We start from the raw sequence: 21,081 nt of genomic DNA, 5'->3' as shown, positions 1-21,081 counted from the left end.
AATCCAAACACAACAGTGCACAGTGCTGGGTTCTTAAAGGCATCTCACCAACCAAGGAATATCCCAGCTGAGGAACATCCCAACTGAGGAACATCCCAAATGAGGAACATCCCAACTGAGGAACATCCCAGCCAGCTGAACTGTCCCTCTGCACAAGGATTTGGTAAAAGCAACATAAAAATGCAGGCCTGATGATCTTCTGGGTCGTCTTGGTAAGATGTTCGTTCATGACACAAGATTGAACTCCTCTAAAAGCCTGCACAGCCCAATGTTTTTAACATCAAAGACAAAACAAGGCTGGTTCAGGGTCTCAGTTTTGGTTTTGGAGTAGGCAGCAGCTCAGTAGGGAGGGTTTTTTGTGGTTTGGTTGGTTGGTTGGTTTTGTTTCAACTCTTCCACATTGGAGTGAAGTAGTATTAGCTCAGAGGGAAGTGAAATATTTTTGATTGAAATGTTAAGTTTATTATTGCTATTAAAATGGCAACTGACCATTGCCTCATTATTGTGTCCAGATTTGGGAACACTGGATCTTCTTGCTATAATCTGGACTTCCTGCTTCACTGAACAACTGTGCCAGATTTACTACCACATGAAAAGCACCAGATTTTCCAACTAAATCCACCCTCAATCTGAATTTACTTTAATATTGAACCAAATTGCACGGTGCTCATGCAAATTCTCCAATTCCAACGAAGCATATTTTGGGGATGAAAACACTCAGAGTTGTCCTGTATTTCTGAGTAACTTCTTATTTTATGATAGTTATTCCCTGTAAGCTCTTTACACTTCCATTGCTGTAACTAAGATCCTTTGTAAAGCAGTGAGTCATTGTCTGTGCCTCAGCTGAAATCAGAAAAATGAAAGGGCACGACAGAAGAGACTGGAAATTATGCAAATTAAATAACAGAACTTACTGCCACTTCTATTATTTGTAACTTCCATCATGGAAGAGTAAATGGAAATTAATGCTATTAAATTAAAGTTCCTGTTCCCATTTCCTCCTCTTTCCTCAGTTGCCCACTCTGGGAATGCACTGGGGTACCTTGAGATCCAGAGGGAGCTTGTTGGAAGTGAAGACACTCAGTTTGATTTGAGGCACACTGATTTTCAGGTTTTCAAAGTAGTATCTCTTCTGTGCTCCCCCTTGTTCAGCCACCTTCTCGTGGAGGTTCTCATCGTACTTCTCAACCTCTGCACCCAGACAAAACACAGCAATCAGAAGAGATTGAAGGTAAATAAATATGGGGTTAGGAATGCACACTCTGGGAAGAGTTAACAGTGCTCTGGACAAATAAGAAGTATGTGTGACTGCTGGTGGAGCCAGCAGAATTACTCATGCCTTGTGACACCAAGTTGACCTCTGAGGCTCAAGAATTTTTTGTCAGATCTCTCTGCATCTCTAAAACCTGTTATTTGAGCTTTTAATCTCACTTCTAATTTATCTTAATCAGCACAGAGAAACAAGGAGATAACACATAACTATGCAATGTTTCCTACCGTGCAGTCTTGCCCTGACAGTCTGTTTTCCTCTCTGCTTTCTCTGTCATTCCTTACACACTCAACTAGGAATATAATGTACAAAGTAAGTTTTCAATTATCACTGCAGGATGGATGACATTCAGTAAATCAATTTACATAGAGATTGAGTCAAATTGTATTGCCATTAACAGGTTGGTGTTATTTGTAAGGGCATCTTGGTGGTGTGAGAAGCAGGGGAAAGATGAAAGATGCCTTTTGAGCTCAGGCTGAACAATTAAACACGTTGACTGTAAATGATAAAATAATTTTGGTCTGAATCTTGGATGACATCAGCACCATCAGTGGATAAACTTCAAATAATGTACAATAAGTAAGGAAACAACAAAATAGCAAAAACATCAGGGTAAACCAAATCAAAGGACAGAATAGTAAAAAGCATAACAGCAAAGCTCAACATTTTTTCACCTTCCTCATCACTAGAGATCTAACTGTGTAAATCCTCTGTGAAATGTAAGGCTGGTATTCTTTCAGAGACCATTCAGAAGATACTGTGGATTAGCAGGACAGAACTCTGGAGCATCATTTGTAGGCTTGGCCCCATTTGGAAATCATGCCAAAAACCAGTTCTTTTCCTGTGACAGGGATTCTGTAACAGCACACACTCTACTGCATCAGCCAAGTGACTTTTTCAATTGCCAGGCCAAACCAAAACATTTCAGGAAGTTTCCAAAGTACAGATAAACCCTAAAATAGGAGGATTAGAGCAGCATCTATGAGATTAGAAGGTTGAAGAGGTCTGTCTTGCCTCACTGAATGAAAGAAAACTCACCTTACAATTACAGTCAGGGGTATGGATGCCACAACCAAAAGGTCAGGCAGACAAAATTTTTCCTCCTGTGAAGCAAGAGGAGTTGCTCAAGGAACAAATTAACAGGGATCCTACTTCTAGCCTTGGGTTAAATAAACAAACCAAACAAATTACTAAACAAAGTGGCTTGCTAAATTAATAACACAGTTTCTTTTATCCCAGCTTAGATGAATCCAGATCCAGGAACTGAAGCTGAACACTGAAGTCCTTGCAGAGAAGTTCAGCTCAGCCACTGAGTCCTGGGCCAAAACCTGAGCACTGGAATGACCCCAACACACCAGAACAGCTTCCCAGGGGGCCACTGAGGCATTTCCAGCCTTCTCTTCAACACTGGGAGGTTCCAAAAGCTTCCTGGTGTTTTGAACTTCATGCAAAGGCCATGACACTGGGGGGGACTGGAAAACTGCTCCTTGGAATTGCACACCATACCTGACTCAGCCTGGTCGTAGCCAAAGAAACTCAGGAGCTTCAGAAGCAGTTTCTCCTCAATTTGAACTGTGAACTTTCGGGCAGTGATCATCAGGTGCTGCAGAGATAAACAAGGCTCAGTTTACAGGATTAACACCAGAAATACAATCCCTATAAGCCATTAGAAAGGACAATGTGCTCTGGTTCAGTGGGATATTTTCACTTGAATGGATTCGTAGCAAAATTCCCATCTTCAAAGTGTCTTTGGTAGCTTTCTTCAAGTTACCTACAACTATTGATGATTATTTCAGTTTTCTAGAGGGTATTGTGCTTCATTACCTAATCCTAACACTTCAAAATCTCCTGCTTCGCTGTTTTCCAGCCCTGAAATCAGCTGTGTTGTTTGTTATATTTTTAAACTTATTTATTATCATTTTCATCACTGTGTTGTAGCTTTAAACACTGTGGACATGGTGTTCTTTAAGCTTTAGTATAAATCCAACAAAGAGTATTTCACAAATCACTGAATTAAGCAAAACTTAGGAAGAGGAAAGGTCATTTAAGCAAAGTAAGACCTGCATGGTAAACAAAACGTTGTGATTTACCTTGTAGATATCAGTCAGGGCATTTTTACTGGGGAATTTCATGGCATTGACTTGCACAGCAGGCCCAGTCTCCAGGGGCTCGTTCTCGCTCATCTTGGGTGTCAGAAAGAGCATAAAAGGCCGTGTGGTGCCAATGAGCTGGTTGTCCACCTGGATAGTGGACAAGGCAGAAAAAAAGAATGATATTCAGGAGCAGAAATCTCAGAAACAGCTCTGAATATTTTTCAAACCTATTGTGACAAGAAAAACTGAGAAAGACCCGTGAATAAATCAATTTGTTTTGAAATACCTGTATGTCATGCACACTGAGTTCTAACACTTGACTGGTGGAGAGCTGGGTGTAGTGGACATTAATTCTTGTAAGGCTTGCAAACACAAGCTCTTCAGGGACTTTGTTGACCAAAGACAATCCTATTCCACCTTCCAGTTTCACAAGAACCTGAGAAAAGAAAAAAAGCCCACCATTAGCAAACCAGCACTGTGATACCAAATATACACTTCTGCAAAGAGGTTATTTTCTCAGACTCATCTCCAGAGAGACTGAATAGTCTTAGAATTAAAACAATTAACCCAAATTCTGAGAATGAGGAGTTATAGCAGGAAAACCTACAAGTTCATAACAACATCACAGGGAGAAGTTAATGACCAACCACCCTCTCCATACTACCTAGAAGGGAAAATGATAAATAAAAGAGACAGGGAGTGGTTGTAAGATCTCACTTCCAACTCCTGCTCCGTGTCTGGGCTTTTCAGCTTGCGCAGCTCTTGCTCCGTGACGGGAAGTTCTTCTCCTTCGCTGAACAAACGATCGTTTCTCCGCTGGTTAAAATCAGTTATCTGAAAACAGATCAATTAATAAATGATCACTTTCCTGTCTATAAATAACAGCTACGTTGTCCTACCTTATAAAATTATCTTTAAAAAAAAAAATAAAATAGGTACAGTGAAAGCTTTTGTGGTTTGTGATATTCCCCCCCCCCCTTCGTATCATTATAAAGGCAGCTTTTTGTAAGGATTTCAAGATGTAATAAGGACAAAAGTATTTCAAGTATAAGCAAATAACAGAATTCCATTCTGGTTAATGAAGGACTGTCACCTGCAGAACTCTTGTTGGCCCATCTGGGATGACTCTCACAGCCAGGACTCCTGAGCCAGGCCTCATCTTTTGGTTTATGAACTGCTGTTCAGGTGGAACTGGCCCCAAAAGTTCAAGGGAAGTATCAGGACCTAGAACAACCTCAGCTCCATCATGAAGACCCAGCATTCCTCCCTTTGCCTGGGGAAAGGAAAAAGAGTAAGGAAAAAACTTAGTTTTTCGATAAGTAAAAACTTCAGATAACTATTTACATATATTAACTTAAAGGTGTATTTTACTTTCCTATCTTCACTCTTCAGAAGTAAAAGAAGAGCAGTCCAGCAGCATTTTACTTACTGTTACTAAAGCTTCTGGTAACTCACGTTTAATCAGTGTGACAGCTAAAAAAAGCAGCCAAGATTGATAATTAAGTATTTCCAGGTAATATAAAACTGAAGCTATCACATCATCCATGGACATGGGAAAGCCCTTCCTGAAAAGTTTTCCAAAATGACAGAAAGCTTTTTAAAAGATGAACTCTGGATCCTCACTGAGTCAACACCTAAAAACAGCAACACAGGGCCTTTTTGCTTCAAGCAGTAACTTACTGAGCTGCAGTAATTTGATCACAAAATGATCAATGCAATATCATGGTACTACGTGAGTATCATGCAAAATAATTTTCCTAATTATTAGGGCAAGATGTTTAATTATTTGGAACTAATAGGAATATTCAAACATGAATTTAAAACATGCACAAGCATGCTCTTCTCTGTATCCTGAACTCTGGCCTCGAAGCTTTTAGTTCACTTCAAGACTAAACCCAAATGACTGTCACTTAGATCACAACAAACAAAAGACCACCAGGTAATCAGTACTGACCTGGACAACAAGTCCATGAATCCCACAGGTCAGCTTCCCATCCCGAAAGCTCCACGTCTGGGTCGTGCTGCGCCGCCGGTCGGGCCTTCTCAGCATCAGGGGCTCGTACCTGCAGGGGAGGCACCAGAGCTCAGGAGGATTTATGTGCAGATGTGTTAATGGTGAACATTTAGCTTGCTCCAGCTCATTTTCCCAGTCTCACTCCTGAAGTGCTCTTTTAACCTGCTGAAACTGCATTAGCCCCGTTTTGAAAAGTATTTCCAAGTGGCACAGGCGATCAGGAGGGCTGTTTACAGAACATGCCTTCAGAACGATTTCTTTCCTTACTCAGAGAGTATCACATGAGCTGTGTTTAGTCAGAAGCCCCCCCAGGTTCCTGAGGAGCTGCATGTGCAGTACCTGTTGTCTGTGACAGCCGCCAGGCCGGCGATATCCAAAATCATGCTGGAGTCCTCGGAGCGAGGGGAAGGTTTCTGGGGGTTGTGAGGAACTGAAGAGCCCTCATGGCACAGCATTCCTGCCTCTGTCATCCTCCACAGCTGGGAGCGCTTTCCTGGCTCCTGGTGCATAAAAACTCCACATTTAAATACAGCACAGAGCAAGTATTTTGGGTCTGTTTTGCTATCAGAGGCTTTGAATTATAATTCTTGCAGTATATTTAACTTCAAAGGCCTGAATTGGAATTAGGAACTAATTTGGATAAAGACTTCTAATGGAGCTCTGCTGCATCACACATTAGCAGTCAGATGCAGAGCTGCATTTACAAGATGTTTTCTAATCTCAACAATATTCAAATATAAGTCTTAAGAGGTCCAGAAATGAAGACTTTTAGCTTACAATGAAACCTTGTAACTTCATTAGAATATCCAGTGTTCAATTACCACACTCTGTTGCCTTGGAGGCATTTACAACAGTCTTTACTAATTTTACTCCAATTCCCTTTTCTGCCATCTTTATCCCCATAAAAGTCTTATACAGAAGCACCCCCACAATTCAAAATAACCTGTCACTTTGGAGCCTGTCTCCACCCTTTAAAAGTTAACTCTTTTTTTTTAATGTTGTCCCTATTCTTAGCATTTGATTTTCCTTCAGCCCAGAGCAACAGTATTTGAAAAAAAAAATCAAATGTGACTTGGTACCTTCTTTTTCAGCACAACTCTTTGAGTCTTTGGAGAAACATCAAGGACAAGCTCTGCATTTGCAACATCCTTATTTGAAGCAACTGGTCTTCCACTTGGCTCCTGTAAACTAGAACACCAAGAAAATATCATGATTATTCAGAGTAGCTGCTTCTTCTGTAGCTTGAATTAGATCTGTATTAAAACTGAATCAAGGAAGGTTACACTTCCAATATAGCCCATCAGACATAAATTTATTTTGGTTTTTTTTCCCCTCTTGTTAGGAATTACCAGTGCAAGCTGTCAATTTGAGTACATTCTTAAAAGAGACTTTGATTTCTCACTGCAACAAGGAACTTCACAGGCAGAACAGATGAATTCCAAAGACAATTTTCTACCCTATACTGTGGAAAGCAGCAAAGCCTGTTTCACTCTCCTAGAGTTGTTTTCAGCAGTGTAAACTATTGCAAGTTTACACTTCACAGGCCTGTTGTAAATAGGTGTGAACTGTCCTAAAGGGTCCTTTAGACACCAATAAAAATGAAGCCCCCAGAGAGGACCCCAACCATCCCTGCTCTTCCAAGATCAGACTGTGGGGTTACAGCAGATGCCACAGCCTTCATCTTTCTCACTGTGTGACAGAATAAACAATGCCAAGCTGCACCTCTAAAACAAAGCTACTATGACCAAAGGAGGTAGATACACAGATTACTGACTGCCAGACAACTCTGAATTTGGCTTTTCTTCTGCTGGCTCTAAGGTTGATGGAAGTTTAGCTGCGTTTGAAAAACTTGGGAATGACAACCATTAAGAGGATATTAATGCAAAGCTTACTGAACACCATAAACACTCCAAATATTTTCATCTAAGATAGGGAGAATTACCCTGAGAAGGTGTATGTAGCAGCAATATAGATGAAGTTTTCATAGTAGAGCTGCTTGCTGTCTTGGAAGTCGTTCATGCAGCAGACGACCTCAGAGGAGCCTGCCCCCTTCACTGTCAGCATGATAAAGGGGGGCAGGACAGGCTCATCCCAGGCATAATCCAGGGAGGTCATGGGCTTCACTTCAGTGTAGAGCCTGGGCTCCACCACCCCGTGCTGGTTGAACACAATTGGGACCTGCAACAGGTAGGAAAGAGGAGTTGGTTTCCCACAGGAATTGTTAATCGGGCAGATTTTTTGCTGCCATTGGCTCATTTGCCAGGAGTCCATCACAGGAGCTGAAAAAAGAGCACTTCTTTTTTCTCCCCAGTATCCAAATCCTTCCATTCAGGTCTCAATTAAAAATAGTCTGGAAGGGATGAGAAATGTCATCTTTGCTTTGATCTGTCTTCTGTGGTTCAAAATGTCCTCAGTTCCATGGCAGCATCTCAAACCCTCCTAGTCTAAATTAGGAGACTAGAAGAGACTTCAAATTACCCAGAACAGTTTCTCTTCAGTAACAATGCTCTTCCTTGCAAGACTCCTAAGGCACTCAGGAAAGCCACAACATTAGCACTATTATCTGAACAAGATGTAATTAAGTGCTTCCAATTTTCACGAGAACTTCAGAAAAACACAATTATTACAAAGACCTCTTGCTACACAAATTTTACTTCATTACACAATCTCTTCTAACAGATATAAAGAACTATTTTTACTTTAAAATAAAGGGACAAAAAGGTGGTTTTTTGTTCTTTTACCTTGGAGAAGTTGTCGATGCGGAAGGGCGGCGGGAGCTGGTCGGTGTCGCTGAAGGCGATGCGGTACGTGGCTCCTTGGAGGGTAATCTCGACTCTCAAGAAGTAACATTTTCCCAAGGTGTCCCTGAAAAAGAGCAAAGTACAACACAGTTAAGCTGCTGATCTGCAGTACCTGCAGTCCTGAGCATGAAAGAGCTGCTTCTATCAAACCCCAGAAGCACGTTACAGATTTACAGATCACAGCTCCCTCATATTAAACATCTGCTTCTACCAGAAACCAGAAGCACGTTACAGAAGATTTTTACAGGATAGCTACCTCATGTTGATGTGGAATGAGCTGTTTTTGTTGACCTCGAAGCCCCCAGACCAAATGCAGTTTGGGACATCCATGAGCCTCACACACAAGAGCTGATCGTAATCGTTCCGTGGCCAGTGGAACACGACGCTGGAGCCAGGCAGGGTAGAGATGTATCCATCAGGATTAGATGTTCCCTAGGACAGATATCAGGAAAAAACTGGTAAATAATCCTGATACTGAAAGCCCACTCTTAATCTACAGACCTCCCAAATACCAACACAGCAATTACTCTGTCAGGAATAACGAGAAAGATCCCTGTAACCAACCAACCAACCACACTGTTCAAGAACAACATTTGTTCCTTTTTTTTTTTTGGTGATTAACTACAGAATTGTACTGAAAATAATCCTCAGGAATCTTCTTACCCTCCCTCTGGCGAATTCCCGCTGAACAAAGGCCAGTTTGTAGCTTGATTTATTGTCCAGAAGGTACCGGGGAGCAAAGGTGACCATGCAGGTGTCAATGTAACGGCCTCTGCCTTTTTTGACGTCAATACCTAATAAAATCAAGGTGAAATAAAGCTACTGTTTAAAAAGAAAACAAATAATACCAATCTATTTCACAGAGCACAAGTTCTTTCTTGGGTTCCTGAGATGCACTGTTTGTCCCACCCCCATGGCCATGTTTGGACATATTAAATGATAAATGTCATTTAGAGATCATAACCACTGAAGATAAAACCCCCTAAAACTATTTCCAACCACAAGAACATCAATGCAAGTAATTATTTCAGTTTTAAACATACGAAAAATTCCTCAAAAAATCATTGTGGAGTAACTTCCAAACTCTCATTTAATTAAAAACTAAAACCTTATGGAGATATTGTGCTTTCTGTACACCAAGAGCTGCACTCCTGCACATCAGCCTGTACAAAGCAAAACCCACAGGAGCAGCACATGGCTGAACAGCTACAGTGCACAGACACTCCAAATAACCAGAGTAACATGAAGGGATTTCAGATCAGTACTTGGAATTAACACACAGGGGGAATAAAGACAAACAGGCAGCAGAGTTTGTAAATGCAGTTATTAACACTCAGTTCTGAAATGTGAAGTTCAAAATAACTGAAACTTAAAAATTAGATTTTTAAGCTAATAAAGAAATAAAAATACTTAGAACACTATTTCCTTGTTTGATAATTTTCTCTGGACCCTCAAAAACCTTTAACAAATGATCTGCTGGAGTTGTTCTGTTTCTGGTGCCACTGCCATCACGTGTAACCAAGAGTCACACAGGATTTTTCCAACATTCCTGTCACCACCTACCAATGTTATAGATGAGGCCTGGCCTGTTCCCATGTTGGATCACCTTGAGGGCTCTGACACCACTGCCCCCATCCAGGGAGAATCCCTGGCACCAGCCAGGCATGCCTTCAGGATGGATTCCTCTCCCAACCCGCATTGTACAGCTAAGGGCAACGAGAAAATACAAAGATTTACTCATTTAAATGAAGGATCAGGGAACAAAATGATTCTGGTGATCAAACACGTGGCCCAAGATGCAAAAAGAACACCTGTGTTTGGATATAAAAGCCTTAAAAGTCATGATAAATCTCTTATTGTATGGTAGATTCTGCATTTCTGCCATAAAGCTCTTTCAACACATTGGTCAGGATTCAGTGGTTATGTCATGTAAAGGGCTTGGCAATTTTCAGGCTGATTAATCACAACCACCTTGGAGTCTATTTTATCCTTGAAAGAAAAAATAAATTAAAATTTCAAATAAATTCAGACACAACAGAATGAGCCAACCAAGGAATTTTCAGTAGGAAATATCTAAAGACCTAATACACTCATTTCTGTATTAAAAAACTTAATAACGGGTCATTTTAACAGGGAAGGGCTTTTCCTGCATGATCCTCATACAGATGTATCAGCACCCAATCTGTGAATTACTTTCATCTTTGCAAAGTTCCTCCTGATTGCTCTTCTTACGTACAAGTTTGGCTGCTCTTTATCAGCATAACAGAACAGCAGTGGGCTGAGGCTTCTTGCAAGCTCATGCTCTTCAAACTGCCCAGCAGCATCTGCTTTTGCATTATCTTGTCTGAAGATCAGTGGTAATCCTTTAAATAAACACACAGACACAAAAAAAAAAGAGCAAATTAAAATGAGAATGGGGGAAACTACCTCAAATTTAGGAACAGCCTAAAATATTTTGGTTGTAGTATTATCCATTAGTCTGCCTGTATCCTCCTAGTTCTTCATTTAACCTGCTTAAAACAGCTGCAGGTCAGAGGGTCTGGCCCATGCAGACCTGGAAGTGCCATGGAATTTAACACAGGTTAACTGCAATTAAGATCTTTTTTCTTTCTCAAAGCATTTCAGTCTTTGAAACCCCAAATTTTGACAGTGATCTGATCTATGTTGATTTATTTAGAGGTACAACAGCTCATGTTTGAAAACCTGTAATGCAGCAACTCAAATGTCTGAGTTATCTGCTGTAACACTCCAACAACAGCTGCTGGCACTACCAAAAAAATTAATTCCTGCAACTTTAACTCCTCCTGAGTAGTGTTTAGAAGCTCTGTTTGGCCAGAAAGCAAATCAAACCACTGCAGGAAATCTTTCTTTCCCAGTTCATGACCACAGCAAACCTTACCAGTTTTGTTGATTAACCAATATGGTGCTGAAATGAGTATTTTCAGGGAGCCCTCAGCACGACACACAATCCTGATGGTCAAGTTCAGCAGCCTTTTGTTGACATCGTAGAGTCTCATCCTCACCATGTAGTTCTGGGTCCCAGGAGGAATCAACAGCTCTTTGCAGACTGGGAAGTTTTCTAGCAATACCCCTGGGAAAGCAAAGCCAAACAACTCAGACCTAACATCACCCCCTACGGAAATATTTGTTCCTGGTAAGTGTTGAGGTTGGGGTTTGATCTTTCTGAATATTTCAGGTAGCTCATGCCCGGATTGACTTTTAAATCTGCCCAGTGTAGTGAACTCTGACCTCAAGAAGAAATGCCACAGTTTAGGTCACAAGCAGCAAAAAAAAAAGTTCTGTAAAGAACCCTGCTTAGGGCTCATTATTGCTTTTGGCATCACAGCTCCAGCCAGTGTTGAATAATTCTGTCCATATTTTCAACACCAACTTTTCCTGTTAGAAAAAAACCAGCAAAACCAACCAAAACACTGGGAACTTATTTATTTCCCTTCTTTATCACTGACCTCTCCAGTTTCTGTTTCCACTCCCAGGAAAACAAGAAAAGAGCTGAACAGGGAACAGACTAAGCTGACAGATCTGGGGGAATGATGGCAATATCAGTAATTTTTTTTTTTCTGAATGTGTGCACTTGGTTATTAAATATAAGAAGCCCTGCAAGCCAATGAAATAATCATATAAACGCTGTCCATTTTTAAATTTTTCCATTCTGCATCACAGCTCCTTTTAGATGAAGGTTCCTTGGAGGTGCTGAGGTACCCTGAGGGTCAGAGAATGGCAGCTGGGCAAGCCCCTTACCGAGCTCGATGTTCTGGGAGGTGTCAGCTGTGTGCAAGGCCACCTCTTTGCCAGGTTTCAGGGTGCCACTGATGGGCAGACCCTTCACGTAGAACTCCAGCTCACAAGGCAGGAGGTTGCAGATCACCACCGTCGGCAGGAGGTAAATAGTGTGCCCAGGCTGCCTGAAAATCTGCTTAGCACTGTCAGAGAATATGCTGGAAGGCATGTAATCAGGGTAATTCTCCTTCTTTATGGCCACACAAAACCTGGGGAGGCAGACACAGGAGAGGGAGATGAGCTGGGCAGAAAAATTGAATCCTATCTATCTGTATTGCACTAAATCCTCTGACATGCCCCAACTTCAGAAGTGACAAGAAAAACAGCATTTAGAGTTGTTCTCCACCTAATCACTTTGTTGTCTGACCACGAGGTATTTTGTATTCATGCCTAATATTAAGACAACAGGAGTTTCCTGATTTTAATCAAAGACTTAATTTAGTCACTCAGAAAACCCTGGTCTGTTCAGAGAGGTAACAGAAAATGGCTTTTACAGGTTACCAACTATAAAAGCAGCTTCCATAGACTTGCAAAAACATGTTCTCAACTATTCCTAAGAGATTTTAACTATTAAAGTAAACTATAATCATGTTCTGAAACATAAATGCTGATTGTGTCCTTCCTCCCAGTAGATACACCCTTCCTCTGACCACCTGACACTTCAGTTTTCCATTAGTTCAGAAAAAACTGAGCAAGTAAATCTTCATTTTAAATAATTTGTGCATTTTCCTCCCCGTGATGTGTTCAAAAGCAGCATATTAAGAAAAGAAGTATGGAGCTGACACCCAGCAGTAACCACATGGTGTGCAAAGGTCATTTCCTGGCCACCTTCCATAATCTCTATTCTAGTATTTCCTAAATACAGAGCAACCCTAAATCAACTATATCAGAAAACCACAAAATTCCATTCAGTCCTTATTATGCAGCAACATTTTTGGACTTAGAACAGAGCACAGGACATTGAAGGCAAAGAATGAGTATTTGTGAAGACTCCTTTGGCAAAGCACTCGTTATCCTCAGTGAGACAAAGCAGTTAATTTAATATAACTCCCCATTCTATTTTCTAATCTTTTATTTTTCGCAATAAATATTAATACTGTGCTTTGTATTCTCAGAGGGGCTTCAAGGAGCCCTGCAGAAATACAGCAGTTCCACTTCACTGCCTTCTCACCACTCCACAGACCAAACAAAACATCCCATTAAAAACTGCAGCAGCTTTCACCTCTTAGCATTCCCTTTCCTGTTAATTAGTTCAGGTGATAACAGAGCTTACAGAAAAACAATTAGGTCTTAATTACCTGAAAAACCTGCTGTTTTCAGACTCCATGGAGTGGCACTCCCTCTTGCTGCTGCACACCTCTGCTGTCTTCTGAACGTTGGTCCAGTGAATGGGGGCCTTACAGAAAAAGACTCCCATTCCTTTGGGCCTGGCCTGCAAACGCCAGGATGTCAAATGTAATGGGATGGCAAAGGAATCTCCTGGCATCACTGCTGGAAGCACCACGGGTTCTGCAAGCAGAGAAGAACACACACATATCAAGACAGGCCCCCTCACTGAAAACCACAGAATTTTGAAGTAGGGAGTCTCAAATTTTTGAAGCCCCACGTTTTATTTGAATATAAATCACTTCCTACTTTATGTACGTTTCAAACACCAGCCTGTTGTTTTCAGCTCTGTTAACAACCTGGCAGCAAACAAATTTAGGGGAAGCAGCCCAAAAACTTGCTGGAATTCCAGTTCTTTTTTTCCTTGGATGCTTTAGTGAAAATGCTTATTTCAAAAAAAACCTCAATCCTTATCCATTTTGGGTACAATGTCAACATGTCACGACATTTCTACACGACACCTTTGCAGGCAAAACTTTCTAGAATACTGTTAAAAGAGATAACATTGCTACACACAGAAATCAGATGCAGTATTTACAGAGTCTCAGCTTTCCCTGTTTACTTGAACAATAAGCAAAAATCCTAATGGATCCTCTAGCTCACCTTGTTGATTATTTTCTTCTTAACAATACCCACTTTCTCTCCAGGGAGGTCTGTTTTGGTGTGAACCACCACGGACAGTGGGGGATGTTCTCGGGGAGAAAGCTACACTTCCCATGGGATATATGGAATATTTAGGGCACAGGAATTCCCAGCACTTACTGTCAGGGGCAGAAGGACTGTCCAGTCTCAGTTCCATTGGGGTTTCCAGCTTGTTCTTCACCATCAGGGCCGAGCGCACCGTTATCACCTTGCGGGCACTGCCCTCCATGGTCACCTCAAACACCACCCGAACTGGAGGCAATGAAGAAAACTGGAAGATATTTCAAAGCATTAAAAGGCTCAGGTAATGAATATATCTACAAGAGGGGCACCTCAATTTGGAAGCAGTCACTGCTGGAGAAACACTGAGTCCAACCATGTGCAACTCCCGAGGTCTATGCAGTTTCATAATAATAATGATTTATAATCCTGTACCTCTCCCTCCAAACACGGTAAATTTAACTATGAGAAAGCAATTCTACAGACCACTAACTCCATTATCTTTTTCAAAACAATGGAGGTTCAACTAAGAGCAACACAGATCCTAAAAGAAGACTCTGTACATCATCTCACTAGTACATTATTTTATAGACCAATGGAGTCTGAATTCCAAGTCTCATATATTTAACAGTCACTCTTTCTGTCTAAACTAGAAAATAACATAAAGCTTTCTTAAAATATTCACATTTTCTTCACCCTTTTACTGTGGTGTTTTACCTCTTACATTACATGAAGTCATAGCCACTTCAATCCTGAACACAACAATTCATATTCCAGCACTGACATGCTAGAATTCACATACTGGAATTTAAGACCCACTCTTCAAACATTTATACTAGTGAGGAATGGTAAGGCATAAACATTTGTTCTGATTTGAAAGTCCATTTTGTTTGCTTGGCTTTTTGTTTCCTTTCTGTTGAAAAGGTTCTAGAAGGATGAAAAAGCCAGTTCACTTGTAGAATTATTTGGTCTTATTTAAGTAGCTCCCAAAAAATGAAAATATATACTCACATAGACTTGTGGATGTATTATATTTGTTCTACTTATTGGGCTTCCAAGCTGAAAGTAAACAAGAAAGTTAAAGTTGTTCAACTTTTAAGACATTGATTTCAGCTGTAATACAGAACTAGAGAAGAATAAACTTTCATCACTGTGTTTCTGATCTTCAGTGCAGCCTGGAATCATGTCAGAACTAGATTAGCAAAGCCTGTTTGTAATACTGCTTCAAAAAGAAATGAAGGTGAAGAAGGGTTTATTGTAAAGAACAATTCCCCAGATGATGTTCCTGAACAGCAATTCTCAATTTGCATCCTTTCCCTTCAAGTTACAGAGAGATGATGCTTTTTATGCTTCAATCTGAAAACATCAGAAACAATGCAAATAAAAGACCACTGGTTCTTGTCAGTAGTATCTTGAAATTAAATTCTGTTTTATACCAAAAAGATCTCAACTTCCTACTTCTCCAGTGCTCAACAACCTCCAGCAGCTACTCTCAAAACTTAGCTAGTTCTGAAATCCACATTTTTATCACTGAGCCTCCAAGAAATGCCAGCCTGATTATTACAACTGTATTTTCCCTTCATGACAAGTATATTTTGTCTAAGCAGTCACATATTTCAACAATCTCTTGGCTTACAGGAAATTGCCAGTTTTGTTTATTTTAAGTAAATTAAATACATGAAAAGCATTCCTGCAATAAAAGAAACAAAAATAGCTGCTGAAATGCTGGGCTGATTTAAAGCTCAGTCTCCACGAGCCCGTGGCACTGTCACTAATATGTTAGTTCTGTCCCTCTGACTGCCAAGCACAGACTGAGTGCTGACTGCTCTGGCTGGGGCTTTGTTCCACATTAAATTGTCAATTAGAACCCAGCATCTCCAAACTCTGCAGCCATCATTACTCTTAAATTATGCATTTTACTAAACCACTCCAAATCAGAACTTACAGTGGAGGAGGAGGAGTTCTTATCTGGGGCAGCATATCTGAAAAACGTTCCCACTTTGTCCACAGACACTGGGCTGACTTCTTCCCAGCCATTGACTCTCACTTGCAGCTGATGAATCCTCAGGTCATGTGTGTGCCTACCAGGTCAGACCAAGTAATTTAAAATTAAGCATTATTATACAGTGTAAACACCAAATAATTCAAACCAAGGCTGCAAAAAAAGAATCTCACTGAAGCATTAAAAAGTCTCAGGAGTTTTTCTGTTTCATGGATAAAGACAGACCTGATTTTCTGCCTAATTGTTCCACCTTCCCTGATAAGCACACAGAAGTACAGCTATGCCATATAAGCAAAAATAAAAGTGTGCTACATATTTATCAACAAGTTCTTATCAAGTAAGTGTGGTAACACCTACATTCAACAACCAAGACCTTTAGAATAAAGGACAATGATTTTTAATTGAGGGTCCCAAATCTTTCTGAAAGCTTACAATAATCCATTACATCTAGGAACAGCTGCCACCAATAGCAATAAAGAACTGATCATTTCACTCTATACAAAAGCTTTAAAAATCAGAACTAAATATTAAGAGATTTTTTAAAAAATCTCCTTTTAATGTAACACCTACTGGTGCCCTCACAACTATGATCCCACGTGTGCCATATATAAATCTGTAAAACTTCACCTGTGTCTGAGTTTCCCTCTGGCTTCAAACTCAAATGGAATCTCTTCCCCAGTGATAACTTCTTGCCACTCACTGACATTATGGGCATCATCCAGCAACGTCCCATTCTCCTCAGGAACAACACCTGGGCTCCCACTGTGAGACAGAGCAGCCCTGGGAAGAGAATCACAGCATTTTACAAACTGACTGCTTCAAGTGACAAGTGCTTTGTACTCTGCCTCAGTCCCCAGTGAACACGTTCACACCACAAATGGATCTGACTGGTTTTCATGTTCTGTTGGGCCTCTTGAAAAAAAGAAATTGTTATTTTTCTAAACTATCTCAGAGTCAAAGAAGAGGCTTTTAAATCAAACTGGACATGTGCCTCTGCAAACAACAGGGCTTGGCTGACACGGATGAGAAGCCAACAAATATGTTTGAAGTGCTGGCCCAACAGGTCCTTACCGGGTGGGGGTGGTGGTCAGGGTGGCAAACCAGAGAGTGCATCCCGTGTGATTCCTCAGAGCAAAGGGCACAAAGGGCTGCCTGCGCTTGGGGGTCTTCATTTCACCTGCAGAACACAAACACACACTCGTGTGGATGCCCTGCAGAAGCCTTTGTGAGGTGTTGGTGTGGGATGAGACACAACGGCTGGAGAATCATAACCTGCACTAACTATGGAAGAACTGACTGAAGAAACAGGATATCAGATTATCTAGGAAATCTTTAAAATTAGTAACTGTTACAGAAATGGTACAAAACAAACAGAAAGTCTTCCCCTACATCAACCCCCCACCCGGGAACTAAGCTTGATCTCCCTGTTCTTTTGTTTCTTCATATCAAGCCTTATAAAATGCTCTGCCCCCAGTCAGACCTAACAGGCAGAAAATCTAACTAAAACCCCAAGCATAATCAGCAACTTTTTATGTATATGCAAATGCTCATGAAGTACTAAACACACATTCAATTACAATTAAATTCTATACTGTATATAATGTGATAAATACAGAATTAATCACTACCCCCTTTGAATGGGACTTTTATCCTCAAAGAGTGAACAAGTCGAAATATTTTCCTATACAGAATAAAACCTGCTAAGTATGGAAAGTAATTTGAGTGCAACCAGGGGCAATCTGGTTTTGTTAAAAAGCTGGACAGCAAAATCCCAGCAGATACTTCACCTCCCATGGCTGAATTTTTCCAAGCACGGATTTCTAACCAGCACACAAGTGTTACTCTCATCTTCCACGCTGCAGTGCCTCAGATCTGTGAAAATACTTACTGTGTTTGGACAGAGAAAACCCCCTGTCAGAGTCCAGTAACTTCCTTAAAAAGGAAGATAAATGGCTGCTACCTAAATACCCCCATCTTCTGGTATGAGGGAAGTGGGAGGAAGGTGCACACAATAAATCAGCTGCTTAAAGGAAAGTCAGGACAGAAATGAGATCTCTTCCCCAGGACTGATCTGCCATCGCTCCAAAAGCTTCAGCACAGGTTTCCAGGGAAAAGAAGGGGCAAGGTGAGGAGGACAGGGAAGGTTTGGAAGGAGTTCCTAATAATCACATAAAACTTTCTTCCAAATCAGTAACAACAAACCCCTGTAAACCCTCCCACGGTCAGGGGAGACTTAAATCTGATCTAAAGCTCACGGGGAAAGTTCCTTCCAATTCAATGGCAAGAAGATGAAATCTCTGAAAATGAAAACTCTGATTTTTGCCAACTGCAAATAAATGTTTTTAGTTCTGAGCTTCACTTTATACAATTTTTTGGCTAGTCCAGGTTCTACAAAATTACAGACCAGGAGCCAAATGAACTTTTACTCTGGTGTTTAATCGATTGCCAGTTTATTTTTGGAGACTTTTGAAAAAGAATTTTTGGCACTGTGGCCTGATTTTCAAAGGAAAACATAATGTAAAAGTTGCATTTTGAGACTACTGCCTGAAGAAAAAAAGACTATCATTACATGGAGGGTTTTTTCATAATTAATTTAGTAATTTAGCTGCAACACCCACTAAAAGCCAAGCAATGAATAATAGATGTTTTGCCCTTTGTTTGATTTTTGGAAAAACATTTCAGAAAAATAAATCCTTCTATCATTTTCCATTTTGAGTTTGTTTTTTTCTTTTTAAACTCAGAGAACATATTTCTAAGGGGCCCTCGGACAACTTTTCTACAGGGCTACATATTTATCAAGTGTGCTGTTTTGTCTTCCATAATGTCAAAAATTAAAAAATCTTTCTTTTTAAACTGTATGGTTTTGCCCCAAGACTGTAAAGTCAAGTATAACCCAAACAAATTACCAAGATATTTGGTAGGAATGCCTTCCATCCTAAGGCTTACTCAAAACAGATTGTTCTTTTTGAAGGCAGCTGAAAGTTTTAAGTAGCTAAATATGCTGAATTAGGCATAAGCAGGTACACTGAACATAGTGTTGGATGTTTTTAGAATACAAATAAAATACTGTGATATTATTATGCTATTTTTAATTACAATATACTGTCTCTCTAGAAGAGGGGCATTGAATAACTAACAATACACATAACCTTCCTCAATCAGACAGTATTGCTATACAGGATTAATTATAGTTCCCCCTTCTTTCCTTAATGTCCCAGAGAAGAATAACAGATAAAACCAGGATAAAATATAAGTTAAGCAGCTTCAAAGCAAAGCAGCTGTCATGTTCTTTAGCTTGAGGCTTTTATTTTTTAACATAGAGACCAATTTACCAGCAAGTCACACACACAGCACAGTGTTTATTGCCCAAGAGCCTTCCAAAGCAGTAAACCAGTTTTGTTTTTTGGTCTCTCTCTGTACAGTACCTCTAGCATAGATCTGATGCTCTAGGTTAGTCAAACTGGCTGTACTCCTAGTTCTAAGGTAGACAAGAGGAAGGCCTGGCAGACAGGAAAGACAAAGTTAGCAGGTAAGAAAAAAAACCCCACATAAATACAGGTAGATCTTCCCCATCATGCATTGGGGAAGATCAGTTGGCATCATGCAATTAGAAGTCTCTCCCCCTTGGCTTACACTAAGCTGGTATTTGAATCGATAACATTTCTTCCAGAAGTAATTCTGGGAGAAGAGGAAGCTAAAAAGAACCTGTCATGTATTAAGAATTATTCCTTAGATGACTTATCTTATTCCTTAGATCACAAATAAAACAGGATTTTTCTCCAGAAACTCAGTTCCATAGGGCTTTGGGGTACAGAAAGAAAAAGATCCCCTCAGCACTGCACATGCCCTAAACTCAATACTCTGATTTAATCTTTGATGAGAGAGTCACTCCATTAATTGACAGAAAAAGGAAGCAGCACGAGCAGTGCAAAGCTCTCACTCAAAGCTAAGCAGCCAGAAAGGTTTTTGTTTTTAAAGAGAACAAAACACAGCTTTTTTGTCTTTTTTTTTTTTCCCTTTTTTTTGCCAAACATCTCTAACAAATCACTGTGTGCTGTGAAGCCCAAGTACTCCTGTTTGTAATCCATCAGACAGATGACTGTGTGTGTCAGGGCTGTTTCAAATAAAGTGTGATTAATGAGCAACATACTCTGCCCAAAACATGGGGGATCCACCGAAGAGCCCATCCAGTCTTCTGAGCTGATTACATTCACTTCTTTGTCCTGTTTACAGTAATCTTCCATCCATGACTGTTTGGTACATGTGTATTGCTCTAGAGGAATGTAAGCACAGACAGCCAATGTCTCCAAGGTGGCAGTAAACAAAGTCATTGAAAAGTGTCTTAAATTCATCACACTCAAGTTACTCCACCTTAATGGCAGCAGTTTTACCTCACTGGTGTTTTTTTTTTTTCTGTGAGACACTTACATGAGTTAAAGACAAACAGCAGCTCATAAAATCACAGCAGTATCTTCAAAAACAAATAATTAAGCTTTTATTTTTCAAAAAAAAAATAAAATTAAGTGGAATTCCATGTTCTTAAGACACTCCTAAGGCAATCTAAGAGCTCTCCTTGTGCAGGCAATTAACCATAAATATTTCCATGTTAGAAGCAATTCCTAGGGATTTGGTTCTTTTGTTTTCAAGAAGTACAGGCACATTCCTGCATAAATATCAAGACACTAATTGGGTCCTCCAGCACAGTATTAATCACAAGCCAGCCTTACTACTTGTTATCACTGGTATTTAAAAGCATCATTGGAACTCTTAGGAATCACTGATTTGCTTTCCCTGCTACCTTGGCTCCCCTCTTTCTGCCAACCCCACAGGTCTTCTGGGAGAAAGGACCAAGGAAGGCTTTTCTCTTCCATCTGCAAACTCAGCTGGTGCCACTTCTTTGTTGTGCTCACCAGATGATTCAGAATGAGCAACAACAATCCCGGGAAATGCACACGATCACAGCCCAGCCACATGGAAGCTCACGTGAAATTTGATTTAATGACAAACAAAATGGTTTTATTTCCTAAGGTGGGAATTGAAGCTCAGGTGTTCAGAGACTGCAGAACTGAAAAAAG

At 40.4% G+C, this 21,081-nt stretch overlaps 1 protein-coding gene across 1 annotated transcript in view; it reads right to left on the bottom strand.

Annotated features, from left to right (window-relative positions):
* The window catches only part of VPS13D (vacuolar protein sorting 13 homolog D), an 88,708-nt gene that overhangs the window by 37,206 nt on the left and 30,421 nt on the right, over positions 1–21,081 (bottom strand). The window contains 25 exon segments of the mRNA XM_050322716.1: positions 1,043–1,191; positions 2,777–2,873; positions 3,361–3,510; positions 3,650–3,799; positions 4,081–4,197; positions 4,457–4,636; positions 5,318–5,426; positions 5,717–5,877; positions 6,457–6,565; positions 7,320–7,555; positions 8,119–8,242; positions 8,435–8,610; positions 8,842–8,972; positions 9,742–9,884; positions 10,415–10,541; positions 11,078–11,269; positions 11,938–12,185; positions 13,275–13,485; positions 14,125–14,275; positions 15,016–15,063; positions 15,950–16,085; positions 16,634–16,786; positions 17,078–17,183; positions 19,432–19,506; positions 20,157–20,279. Coding sequence (XP_050178673.1) covers positions 1,043–1,191; positions 2,777–2,873; positions 3,361–3,510; positions 3,650–3,799; positions 4,081–4,197; positions 4,457–4,636; positions 5,318–5,426; positions 5,717–5,877; positions 6,457–6,565; positions 7,320–7,555; positions 8,119–8,242; positions 8,435–8,610; positions 8,842–8,972; positions 9,742–9,884; positions 10,415–10,541; positions 11,078–11,269; positions 11,938–12,185; positions 13,275–13,485; positions 14,125–14,275; positions 15,016–15,063; positions 15,950–16,085; positions 16,634–16,786; positions 17,078–17,183; positions 19,432–19,506; positions 20,157–20,279 — 3,602 coding nt within the window.

Source organism: Myiozetetes cayanensis, unplaced genomic scaffold (genome assembly GCF_022539395.1).
Source record: "Myiozetetes cayanensis isolate MyiCay16 unplaced genomic scaffold, myiCay2020 scf28, whole genome shotgun sequence".
Lineage (NCBI taxonomy): Eukaryota > Metazoa > Chordata > Aves > Passeriformes > Tyrannidae > Myiozetetes > Myiozetetes cayanensis.
Note: the sequence above shows the minus strand (reverse complement) of the source record. Positions and strands in the feature narration are given on the sequence as shown.